The 13,686-nt window shown below is 42.9% G+C and overlaps 1 protein-coding gene across 1 annotated transcript in view; it reads right to left on the bottom strand.

Moving 5' to 3' along the window:
* Positions 1 to 13,686, bottom strand: part of LOC108892027 (SRC kinase signaling inhibitor 1-like) — an 80,495-nt gene that overhangs the window by 13,770 nt on the left and 53,039 nt on the right. The window contains 12 exon segments of the mRNA XM_051066322.1: positions 1,661 to 1,803; positions 1,915 to 2,260; positions 2,558 to 2,882; positions 4,634 to 4,781; positions 5,730 to 5,860; positions 6,221 to 6,396; positions 6,790 to 6,950; positions 8,997 to 9,020; positions 9,304 to 9,344; positions 10,213 to 10,302; positions 11,748 to 11,950; positions 11,952 to 12,674. Of these exon segments, the coding sequence (XP_050922279.1) occupies positions 1,661 to 1,803; positions 1,915 to 2,260; positions 2,558 to 2,882; positions 4,634 to 4,781; positions 5,730 to 5,860; positions 6,221 to 6,396; positions 6,790 to 6,950; positions 8,997 to 9,020; positions 9,304 to 9,344; positions 10,213 to 10,302; positions 11,748 to 11,950; positions 11,952 to 12,674 (2,511 nt within the window).

Here is a 13,686-nt window from a genome sequence, read left to right as displayed (position 1 = left end):
TAGACCTGCTCTGTATGAAAAGTACCTTGAGATGACTTTTGTTGTGATTTGGTGCTATATGAATAAAAGTGAATTGAATTGAATTGAATTCATGTAATTAATGAGGAAGCTCAGCTAGTAACTACATTAGAGGTTATATATGTGAGAGTTTAAACATTATTGCAGTATATACATGTAATACATATAATATACACAGATGAGCCACAATATTAAAACCACTGACAGATGAACTGAATAACATAGATCATCTCTTTACAATGTAATGTCCTGCTGGGAAACCTTTGGTCCTGGGATTCATCTGGATGGTACTTGGCAACAATACCCCCCAGTAGCAGGGGCCTCCCCCAGCAGGCAGTGCCCCCACCACATCATAAAAACTACTCAGAAATGTCTTGAGGAACACAACAAAGAGCCTGAGTTCCAGGCAGCACAGGACATCCCAAGAGGTCCTGTGTCCGTGCCCCAACAAGTCAGAGCCATTCTGGCAACATGAGGAGGACATACATAATATTAGGCAGGTCCCACAGATGCTGGATCAAACTGGAATCTGTTTTGGAGGCCAGGTGACAGTTTAAGCCACGGAACAATGGACAACTTGTTGTTGACAGACAAGTCAGAAGTAAACAAGAAGAGCTTAGTTTAACAGTGATGTGTAGAGATATTTGAGATCACACAACTTCAGGATTTAAGGTTGGAGTGAGTGGTGTGGATTTGAGATAAATACTAAAACTCTTTCAGGAAATGAAAATACTGGTTTGAAAAGAGAAGGAAAGGTACTAGAATTCTTTTTAGTGAGGAGAATATTCAATGTGTACTTTTGACCTCGAACAAGGTGCCAGTTATTAATCACATTTCACACTTCAAACTGAACCTTTCTGTGAATAAACTGAACAGTGTCAAGTGCTTCCTTTTAGATTTTTTGTCAATCAAAACAGGCCGAGGTCCCAGTGGAAGGTTTTCTGCACCTTGTTAAAGCAATGCCCTGAAGAATTCTGGAGACAAAAGTGAATTTTTACTCTGCGAGTTTCTGCACAGACAGAGGGATCAGGGAGGCTTTAGAACAGCAGTAGCTTCTTCTCACCTGAGAACCGAACCTGAAACTGCCCCCCAGCCAACAGGAATCTCAGTCTGTTGTACACAAGTGTCTGGTTTGTTAATATCCAATGTGTCTCATAAAGCATGTCTCTGAAATCCCTACATATAAGCTCACTGAGACTGTATTTTAAGGTGGAGCTGTGTTATCTTCAGCATTAACAAAATATTGAAGCTTTCAACCTCCTTAGACGTGTGATTCACCTGTAAAGTGTTCAAACTGCTAGATACTGTGTCTATTTAGTGGCTCTGTGGTTCATTCATTCACAGCTACAAACCCAGTCAGTGGCATTTTTGACAGATTCAAGCAGGGCTTCATTTCCAAAACCTTGATTACATTAAGAATAAAAAATGCTGGTTTGGCCCTGATCTGGAGCCTGTAGATCGGCTTGGAGGATCTTTACTTTCAGTTCCAGTATGTAAATTATAAATAAAAGATAATAATAAATAAAGGATTAACTACTATGTTTCTCATATATTCATAGTCAGAATATTTGCATGGAAAATCAGTAGCCACCTAGTTTATTTAAAAGTAGACTGGGCGCCTTCCTAGACCACTTAGCCTCACCTTCAGATTCTTGGTGGTGACTATGACTTCTCCGGTGCGGTTGGTGGTGAGGCCGTGTGCTGACGGGAAGCTTCGCCGCGGCGGAGGCGGTGGCGGGGACTTGGAGGGTTTCTCTGTGCGGTACCTGGCCACATTGAGGTCAACTGTAGACAGAGGACAACACCTCAGAGCCTATGTGTGTCATAAGAAACCCTGCAACATAAACCTTGTTCTTTCCACAATTTAAATGAGCAGAATTTTCTACCCGGACTCACCTGACCCTCGATGTGAACCGGCCCCCTCCATACTGTTCAGCTTCTGGGCAGCCAGCTGCACTTTGCCAGGCTGCTGGTCCCCGCTGGGTGTGGGGGTTGTTGTTGTTGTGGTGGCTGTGGTCCCGGTGGTCCCAGCTGCAGGAGAAGTAGCTGTGGTGGAAGTTATTGGGATGGTGATCTGGGGCTTGGGAGGCACTGCCGGCTTGTTGATGTGCCTGGCAGCGAAGTCGAGGTCCGGGATGGCCTTCATCAGCTCGGCCTGGGTCTCTTCCAGCAAGCGATTGATGTCCTGGGCGCTGAACTGGGTCAAGCTGGCACGCTTCTCCTCCCAGTCCCGCTCTGCCGCCTGACATACATACAGATATAGACAAATGTTAAGATGGAGCATGCAAAAGACTAACAGGCAAAGCTGGAAAGCATAAGTGAGACACATTCATGCAGTGTGTTTTCTAATATTACATGGACAAATGGAATTATAAACAGACTGCTGCAGGTGTGTGCACAGGGTCTCAATGACAAATTTAAGCACCTTCAGATGCAGTTTCACATGTAAATGGATATTTGCCATCTGGCTAATACTGAAATATTTATAGTGTTGACTAATGTGCATTGAGTGTTAGATCCATAATCAGCAGCTGATTACCAGTCTGACTTCAGCTGACACAGACTTGTCGGCAGGACGTCGACTCGGCAGCTCATCAAGAACTCGGTTTCTGAAGGACATCGGAGGCTGGATGTCCTGCTCGGGACCTGAGGTGTCTGCGTCGCCGGCGGACACAGGCATCCAGTTGGCCAGGCCGGCGCTCGTGCTCAGGTCAGTGAGGCTGAGAGGAGGGCTGTTCAGGATATCCAGGTCAGAGCCACGACTCACGTCCTCTGCTCTCTTCTGTGCTTGGCCGGAGAGGTCCTCGGGGCTCTTCCACACACCCTCAGTGACTTGTCTGTACATATAGGAGGGATACAAAACACTACAATACACACAGGACACCATGAAGGTCCTATACTGTGTTAGAAAAGCAATCTGGAGACTAGGAGAAATAGATAAAATACAGTCAATTTACAACAGAAATTCAAGTCTGTCAAATTAACATTACTTATTAGAGCACACACTAATTAGAGAAACATTGCTATATATTACCAGACTCCATTAACAAAAACAGTAATTTTACTGAGAAAACCACGGCAGCTGCTAGCATACTGCTGCCTTGGTCAATTAGTTTGTTCATTCAATCAAATTTTGCCTTTGCCATTACAGACTGAGTGATTTATATAAGTCACACTGAATAATCAAAGGACTTTTCATATTAGAAACTGAAACTCAGGTACTATATCAGCACTAGAAACCCATACAGAGGCCCACATACTGTAGAAGTGGATTTTCAACAACCTTGTTAACAACATGCCTTGATGAAATAATCATCTCTCTGGGATGCTGTCTGATGAACTCAGTCTGACCAGAACATCTTGCTATTAACTGCATCAGCATTACTAACAGAAAGTGCTGCTCTCCAGTCTGCTCTCAGTAAACTCCCTCTGATGTATCTCTCAGTATTCAGACAGTACCTTCTCCTTCAGAACTTAACAGGTAATTATTTAGTGTCTGATGCTGCGTTTATATGTCAGAAATCATTTCTCATCAGTCAAATAAAAGGAAAAAGATGAATGTAGTAGGGAAGAACTAAGTTATCTGCTTTTAATCTCTTAAATCTTAAAACTTATCCTTAGAATCCTTAGAATCCTTAGAATCTATTTGCAAGGATGATTAGAGCCCTTTTCAGGCAGTGTTTAAACATGTGGATCTGGAAGAAAGACTAATTTAAATGATATAACTGTTTTTCATTTCAGTCACACTAATTCCGTTTGTCTTACCTTGAGGTTCATGTAAGCTTTTAGCTTCCTACCTCTCCTGCACAAGCTTGTGCTTACTTTACTTTAAGCAGAATTATTCAACTATTTTACCTAAAAATACCAGCTTCAAAATCATTTTGATGGTAAGCAGCTGAGCAGGTTCGATCTCCCTCTGACTGCGCGATAGTTGGCGGCTTAAACTGCTGGAATCAGGTCCAATAAGTTCAAATGAAATTCCCAATTGTCATTAAAAACCAGTGTTCAGCCATTAAAAAACAGTATTTGAAAATATTAAGTATTATAAACAGAGTTTGGTATGTTTTTTACAGCGACTGCACCTCCTGCTCCTAGAAGTGGGCTATCATGGGTAATATGCACCATTCAGCCGTGTTTCAGTTCAGCGAGTTGGATCATGCAGTCAGAGCTCCAGTCAGGAGATTGATAGGTTTTGTTTTCTCAACATGAGAATAGCTTAACTACTCAGACTCAGAGCCCAACAGAATTAACTGCATCTTGTAGTTGCTCAGCAAAAATTACATTTTGTTGCTTTGAGTATATCTGGGTATATTGTGTTTGTTTGTGTTTGTGTTTGTGTATGTATTCTTTTGCAATAATACATGTATTTCAATGTGAAACCAAAATAAAATGAATGAATTATAAGAAACCATGTATTTTTCTAAAAGTGTAGGATAAACTAGCAAAACCTAAACAACACACATAATTAGTGCATAATTAAGCAGTGTTCAATCTTGCAGCAGAAAATCACAATAAAAAGTCTACAAGAGAAGAAAATGTGTTTTCTGAGCTGACCTGGTTTAATAACACAGTATGGATTTATCAGAGCAAACTGAGGAGTGTTTGATATGTGTACCTGCGCAGCGTGCTGAGCGCATCAGTCATGGTGTTGCAGCGCTTCAGCAGGGCATCCAGGCGGTGAGGCTCCTCTTTCAGGAACTTAACAGCCTCTACCTCCACCCTCAGCACCACCCTCATCTTACTCTGCAGGCTGGGAAACTGGTCTGCATAGGAGAGAGAAAGAGAGAGAGAGAAGGGATCAGGAGGGAAAAGACAGATGGATGAATAGAGAAAGTGGCCTGTCAGAGGGACATGTTAAGATGTTGATGTGTGGAAGAATGAAGGCGGAGAGTGGGGGAGGTAAAGAGGAAGGGGAGGGAGGCGGTTGAGGAGGATTACAGGAAAGGAGACATAACGAGAAGACAGGATGCTGTTTCTGTCGCAGCTATCTGAAGGCAGTGGATTTTCCTGTCATATCCAGACGGCTTCAGCGAGGAGGATTTGATGGAGGTCGGCCAATTGAGAGGGAAGGGCATGCTAGACGTGCAGCAACAAAAACAAAGTGTGTTTTTCAGGGGGTGTATATGTAGACGATTCACAGCCACTATCTGAGCCTCAGCAACCTGCCACTTAAACACTGAATCAAACCCATAGTTGTGCATTTGTAGGCTATAGCAGGACATGCTAACTAAGAGTGGTCAGTCCACACATTATTATAATGAAGCCCCTCAGAGCTTTCGGATCCTCCATTAATATTCAAGACAGGGAGTGAAGTACACAGGTCAGAGCAGCAGTACAAGAGGCTAAAACCAGAACTTCATGAATATCAATTAAACTCATAGAAGATTCATAAATATTCATCTCTTACTGGGTGTAACATAAATTTGACATACACGTAGTATTTCTGCAATACAAGCACTTAAGCTATGACCTGAGACTACAACTACTGTACTGCACCTGGGGTGGATTTAATAATTAATGCTGTTTTCCTAGGTATTTATAAACATAGACCATAATGTCAGTGCAGATTTATACCATCATACATGCAGCAAAAAGACTTCGTGGGGTAAAAGCACCGAAACAGAGGGGAAGCTACAAAGTGTCTGCAAACACTGCTCAATCTCACACACACACACACACACACACACACACAAGAGGTCATAAACACTTACTTTTGAGCTCAGTGAGCGTCTCTCCCAGCATCCTCAGCTCTTTACTCTTCTGTTCCACGTCCTGCTCTGTCACCAGGCCATGGTTGACAGACGAGTTCCTCTGCAGCTCCTCCACTGATTTCTCCAGGTCACTGTGGAGCACCAGGTCAAAGATTCATATCACTCAGGACTAAATGTCAGCTCACTTTGAGGAATTTCTTTCTCGGTTCAGCTGTACAAAAACTGATGATGATTAAAACTATATGATCAAAGAAGAAGTCAACAAGATTACAAGAGTAGCAAGCTACATACAGTATGTAGCTGATGACAGATACATCTACATCTCCAGTCTGTGTATTTATGTTTGCTGATCAACCCTAACGATACCCAGTCCTCATCACTGTGTGTGGGGTCCTACTGTCCCTTTGTTTTCCTCTACACCAGGGCAACCAAGACTAATTACTGTCTATTTACTGTACTTGTTGTATAAATCAATTGTGCTCTGAACTCACTGCAGCTGCTGGATGAGCAGCTCCTCCTGGTTGAGGTACTTGAGTCTCTCCTCCTCCACTAGGAGGCGCTGCCTCTGGAGCGGGTCCTCCTGAGTGCGCATGGCGTCTAGCATCATGAGGCTCAGCTCCGACTCCGTCTGCCTCAGCAGGGACAGGACTGAGTCCTGGTTCTCCAACTGGGACACAGAGTCACATGGGTATTTTCACGTACATTTTACACTGTTTTTATACACAAAGTTGTCAGTTTATTAGGTCCACTGAGCTAAAACTAAATGGCTGCATTTATATCATATTTATAATTTAATTCATCCATTTACCAGACATCAACAGTAGCCAGCTGCCATACACGATTCTGCCTTGGCAATGTCCTGGTTAGCATGCTAACCTCAGTAGAAGAAACTAAGTCATAAAACTAGAATTAAACATTGCCTTTGGATTTATTACACTGCTGTACGTTAGCTTACAACAGAGAATACATACTAATAAACTACACATGCACAGACACAGTTTCAGATACTGTCTTAGATCCTTTTCACCCAGAACTTAATTCACCAACAAATTACACACACCTGCATGTTGCGCAGCTGCGACAGCTGTTTGCGCAGTGCGTTGGTGTTCTGCTGCAGGCCCTGCAGGTGGAGTTGCATCTGGAGACGGGACACCGTCACAGGCTGGTTGGCCCCCGAGGGTGGAGGTGGCATCAGGGCCAAGGGAGCGGATGGAGTCAAAGCTGCACACCGACAAGTATCGTTTTAATTCTGGGAAAGTTCTTCAAGCTTTGTTCTGGGTTCCTTTAGAGAGCACATGGAACCAATAGAAGTTGTCCCAAAACACTTGTATCAGATGGAAGGTTTAGAATGAATGCCGGAGGGAAAATTAAATGTGAGAGAAAAACCCTAAAAGGTTTGACTCTCCATCCAGTAGAAGAATAATTTGGCTCCAGGATTTGGCGACAGCAGCAATTTAGGACAAGTTCTATCTGTGCTGCAGGTCAAGGGTGGAGATTACAGTCTTACGTAGACTTAACAATGATAAACAACATGGAAAGGCTTCGGGGACAAATAGGGTCAGTTGTGGAAAACTGCATTTCCACTAAATCTATCTATGTATCTCATTATAGAAAAGTCCCCAGACAGCCCACATGTATGATTGTTTCCAACTTAGATAATCCTGTGAAATGACAATGAATGCTATGCTCTGACAGTAATTAGGGTGTTGAGTCACACGCATCATGCAGAACGAGACAGAGGGAAAGTAACTGAAGACAATCGATAACAGAGACATGGTGTTATTAAAAGAGTTGCATTTTAAGGCCGCTTTCACCAACACATTTGCTGAAAGTAACATCTAAAACACCTAAATGAAACACTTTTACAGACAAGGTGACAACTTCCAACTAACTGCATTGTATCCTTGAGCTCTGATCAGGAGGAGCTGAAGGGTGATGTGGGGTTTTCCACCATATTTGACCACAATTCAAGACAGATTTAACGTCTGATGAGCACAGTGGGCAGTGCTTCTGAAACTCTGCAGTCATTATGATTTTAACTGCAAGAACAAAGACGACTCACAGATAACAGTTTGAGTCAATCTAACTATTACTGACTGAAAATATACACTTTCATCATTGTGGCAGACAGATAAGCATCTGACAGGAGAGAGATAAAAGATAAAAGGGCTGAAGGTAACAGGTATTCAACTGGAGAAAGTCTACTGAAATTTAAGTAAAAGTGAGATATTACAAGACTGTATGTGTGTCCCACCAACAATAAACACTAGCATCTTGTTATATTCCTGGACTCACTATGAGCTGAAATTACAATGGAGCTGAGTGGAAATGGTCACAACTGTGCTGGCTAATTAACCCCAGGTTAAAAACAATAACAACAACAACAAATATATTCCGAAATAAAAAGAGGTTACATCTCAGAGCAGTGTTATAAAGGCTGGTCAGCCAACAAGTTGAGCTGGATGTAGATTCCTTAGTTAGCATAATGGATGTTCCTAGTGGCTAAAATCTGTGTCTTGTGTTTGGAGAGCTGTAGGAGGTTCATGCCAATTGTCTGGATATATGTTGCTTTGCACATGTCTTCATTTCCCAATATCTCTACAAAAGGAGGTGGCAAATGCAAAGTCATCATGACTCATAGAGCCACAACAACCACGTTTATGGGAAATACACCAGAATTATCCTTCAACGTTCTACAAACAGAACTACCCCAAAGAAAATTTTAAGATGCAAAAGACTCAAAATTCCCAGGCTTATCTACAATTTGATACAAGATCAGACTCTCTGATGTTTATGTACAATCAGATAACAAGAGAACATTAATTTAAATCTTCCTCTTGGATACTTCACAGTGAGAAACAGCTGCTCAAACTGAACACTTTATCAAAGGAAATCAATTAATTTTTCCCATATCAAACTTTCAGAACACATAGTTTCATCAGCATTCGTGCCAATAAATTTTCAAATACCCACTAAACATTCAACATGTCAGGCTCCCATCAATAACTCACAGGAAAACACTGACAAAAACAACATGTTTTTGTCTCCTATTCAATGCAACTCAAATTATTTCTTACTGAAAAAGACAGAAAACAAGAGGGAAGTGAAGGACACCAGCTGAGAGAGGTAAATCCTTCAAGATAACACAGACACACACACACACACACTTTTTGAAAGCTAATAGGGATCTAAATAAAGACTGAAGAACACAGAGGGGCAGACGAGGGAACAGGTACCAGACACTTCGGGGACACACACAGTAGCTACCTGTCTTTTTTTTAGTTCGTCCAGCTAAAACAAGAAGCATGGGCACCAGTTACACAGCAGCAGCAGAAGCCGGCACACATACAGTATGAAGAAGCTCGCAGAGTCAGCCATTACGATCACATATGAGGCACTTTAAGAATTATGCAGAGAAAATGAAATAGTGGCAGCTCTGTGAGAGGAAGAAGAGCCAATTTATGTGGCTATCAAACAGGCAGCAGTGGGGAGCAGTGACAGGCAGTGATAGGAAAGAGTTTGTCTTTTTCTTTTTTTTTTTTTTTTCTTTTTTTTTTTGGTAGTGAACACTTACTGTCAGTTCCTGAGCAGTCACTGGCTGACTCAATCTTCTCCCTGGAAGAGGCAAGTGTTAAAGTACTTACAGCCAGAACACACTATCGACTTAGCTACTGAGAAGCTCTTGATATGTGGGGAAAAAGCTGGGAATATATATGTGCTGTTTGCTGCTGTGCTGCTGAATGTATTCTCTGCTGTGTGTGTTTGTGTGCAAATGTGTCTGAAAGCACTCTCTCACTATTCCCTAAATGATTAAGAGCAGAGAGAAGTAAATTGAGATTTCATGACATGAATTATCACCAGTTTCCACCATCCCTGACAAATGTTGTGTTGCTTAGCTGTAATTTACACATCTAAGTAAAGCAGAAGTGAGCAGCAGAAGTGTTTGTGGAATGAATATTTTTGCTTTAATGTGCAGTACAGTGCAAAAATTTTAGGCTCTTTACATGTTTAGATTCTTATCCATCACACAAGAAGAGCACAGAGGCGTCTGATTGGTCCCAGCTTATTCCTCAGCTGGACAACGAACTCTAATAAACAGATGTTAAGAACAAGGAGTCCTGCAGCAGATGGTCTGACCCACAGAGACCTGATCTCAACCTCATTCAGTCAGCCTGGGGTTACATGAAGGGACAGAAGACACTGAGACAAACTAAATCCATAGAAGAACTGCGGTAACTCCTTTAAGATGCTGGAACAACCTACCTGGTTTACAGGTGACTGGGGGGGTCACAGCAAATACTGATCTGACTCAGGTTTGCATGAACTGATAAATCCTTACTTTACTTTTAGTAACCTTGACAGTACTGTATTTTTCCATATTTTCCTAGTTTTAAGGGCAGTGTATGTAGCATAAATATTGCATTTCATTGTGTGGTGTGTGTGTGTGCGTGTGTGTGTGTGTGTGTGTGTGTGTGTGTCTTACGGGCTCTCTGCCTCAGGCGCCCTGCTCAGGACTCTCTGCAGCAGTCCAGTCAGACTGGCTATCTGCTTCTCCATGGCCTCCATACGCTCCCTGGTTTCACACACCACAGATGAAAAGCTATAACTAACACATGTTTTACACATATTTACACATTCCTCCCTTTATTTGCCTCGTTTGTAGGCGCAGATAATTGTGGAACTGCTGTAACTGATGACTGATGGTTGGTTGCACTGACAGTTCATGAATAATCAGTTATTTTACATCACATTACATCAAAGGATACAATCTAGTTTGACAGCTGGTTTTGTTTAAAAGAAGCAGGGCTGTCAATATGTTGATTGACAATCAGATTAATTAATCAGATTGTGTGCAAGCCCCCTTGAATAGTGAGTGGGACAGATGGGGTTAATGACCCTGCTGAGAGTAAAATAAACAGGTTCCAGTGTTCACAGTGGCATCTGACTATTGTTTTAAGACAGAATTAATTTTGTCTATTATTGACCAGAACTGGAAAATCAAACAAAATGATATTTTTACTCTCAAATTCACAATACTTCCTGTGGTGATAGTGTTTTCTCTCACCAGCATTTCAGGCGGAAAATCTATTTATTTTAATGGAATCTCTGCAATCAGTGGACTCACTCGCAGTTAATCCACCCAGAGCTTCAACATTAGTTCACTTTGACCCATGAGTTTGAACCTTTGACCCACAGAAAACCATCTTGTCAGGGTTTGACCTTTGAGAGAATTGAGCTGATGTGTTAATTGTGTCACATCATCCAATTTTACATGAACTCTCCACAAAAAAGATGGTCCACAGCCAGTTGTGAAGCGGGTGTCGCTGTTGGCTGTGTCAACAAACGTCCAGTGTCACCTATGTGAGGACTCATGGCCTTTCTGGTCTGTCGCATTAGTTCAAAACAAGAAATCAGCTCCTACACTCAGTCAGCACTTATGATGAATTTACTCAGTAGTTTTTTTTCAGTCATGTGATGACCACCCATTTTACACAGAAAATGCAGCCTCATGCAGCAGATTTACAGACACCAGCCGATCGTAGAGACCAAGTAATAACCTCATAAAAAATGAGCTTTTCTGTTTATTCTAGAGTTTTGTTTTGTTTTTTGGAGGGTGAAATTCACCTTAATGGGTCTTTATATCTTCTGTGGAAAAATGAAGCTATTAATGTCTTCATTGCTGGCTACTGTATATATGCAGGCTTATTGTTGTTTTCTTGACTGAAATGTAGCTACTGAATAAATGTTCCATATGTCTTAAGAGTTTGTGGGAGTTATTTATTTATTATGAACCAGTGCTTTACCTCCTATTGCACGTACCTGTCTGTCTACAGGTGTGAATCAATCACTTTTTCATCTTAACATTAGCTACTCTATGCTACTAGTTATACTAGACCAAGCAAGGCTGTGACAGCAAAATGTCTGAGTACTGTGTAACTACTGTACACGTGAACTAAATACGTCTGTCACAGTCATACTCATGTGATCAACAGTATGCATATAGAAATACCATCCTACCTGGTTTCTGTCTCGTTCCCCAGCAGAGGTGAGCCGAAGCCTCCAGCGCTCCCTCCCTCACCCGCCATCAGGCAGAGCTGCTCTGAGGTGAGACCTAGCCCCTGGCCCTGGCCTCGGGCTTTAGGACTATCCCCAAACACAGAAGAGGTCACAGAGTCCCTTCGCAAACTCTGCCTCCCAGGGGAGCCCCGACTGGGCATGGTTCCCCGCATAGGAATCCCTCATGTCGGGTATCTTCTGTGGAGAGGAAGGTGGTGGCACCCGCAGCCCCATGGCCAGCATAGACGCAGCATAGGCATCGTTATAAAGTGGTCCTCCTGGCCTGTAGAGTGCTCCACTTTCCATCAGTTCTCCTTGTAAAGCAGCCGCTGAATAGGAGGTGAGTGAGCGCACTGATCCAGCTCCACCACCTCCTCCTCCCGCTCCCCCTCCACGGCGGTATAAAGAGCCGTAGGGGTCGGCTCTGGCTGGTAGAGGGGAGTGAGGACCTCCTGCAAGACTCAGCCGACTCGTGTCTGGGCCCAAAGAGTAGGGGTCCGCGTAAATCCCTCCTCCACCTCGATCGTCCCCCCGCAGCAGCACCATGCTCCTGGACCCCCCCACTTCATCATCGGGCTTCACGTCCCTGCGCTCCAGGATGGCACTGGAGGAGGCACAGAAGGCCGGCTGGGTGTGGTGGGGTTGGTGGAGCTGTGGTTGCTGGTGGGGAGAGGAGTGGTGGGACTGGGAGTGCGGGTGTGGCAGGGAATGGGTGTGGTGAGGCGGCCCAGCGTAAGAAGACGGCCTGCCACCACTGTAGAGGAGGCGGGCACGGGAAGGCGAGCCTTGAGGAGGTGAGGCAGAGGAGGATGAATGCTGGGAAGACATGGGCGGGTTGCTGAGGCGGCGGTTGGGTGGAGAGTCCTGAGGTGCATACACCATCTCCCTCTGTGGAGAAAAAGAACAGATACAAAACTGGGCCTAAATTTATCAAGCAATAATGACAAAGATTCTCAAAGCGATGTATTTTGGGTGCTTCTTTTAGGCCTGAGAGTAAAAGCTTTTAATCAGTTGTTCATATCTTTAAAACACAGGTGAATGGTGTATATTACCCATGATGCCCAGCTTCTCGAGCAGGAAGTGCTGTCGCTGTAACACCAAACTCTGTTTGTAATTCCTGATATTTTCAAATATCTTGGATTATCTTGGCTGGATATCAGAAGTGAACCCCTGATGTTAATGACGTCTAAGTTTTGTTAACTGATCTCAGCATTACTCTTAAACTTGCTGGGCCTGAGTCCATCAGTTAAAGTCGCTGACTATCACTGAGTTAGAGGGAGATTGTACCTCCTCACCAAAGTTATACAGAACAAGAACAGGTGTTGAGGGCACCTGTGTCACCCTGCTGAGTTTTTGACCACAAGTTGTGTCCTAGAGCAATGATCTCTAGCTGATCTAGACGTGGCTATAATGGGCGCAAAATGCAACAGTTCCCCAACAAAAAGCAGTGAAGAAGACTGCTAACAAATGAACATGGAAGCTAGCAATACAGGTTTGAAAGGAACTGTGTTTACAAGAAAACAGAGAGGTGTCACTGAAAGAGAAACTGGACAGCAGAAGAGAACATTATTAAACCACACATAGGGTTTGCATAACATCACATCATTGCTGTATATAAATTATTTTACAATACAAGCAACATGTGGTGCCTGTGTTGGCACTTTCACATGACACTGGATATGTTCCAGAGATTAATCCAATTTTCTTTCCATTTGTCTATACTGTACATTTTTTGTTTAAGCCACACGGGTAGCTTGCTACATTGTGTTGACTCACAGGGATTATTGGTTAATATCATTATGAGATTTAAGCTATTAATTAAATTTGGCATCTTATGTTTGTATGTATAACCTAGGTGGCTTAGTCAGCATTATTAGTTGCCTACACATGAAAATGATAT

The sequence above is a fragment of the Lates calcarifer genome, linkage group LG23 (assembly GCF_001640805.2).
Source record: "Lates calcarifer isolate ASB-BC8 linkage group LG23, TLL_Latcal_v3, whole genome shotgun sequence".
Classification (NCBI taxonomy): domain Eukaryota; kingdom Metazoa; phylum Chordata; class Actinopteri; family Centropomidae; genus Lates; species Lates calcarifer.
This window is presented reverse-complemented; position numbering and strand designations above follow the sequence as displayed.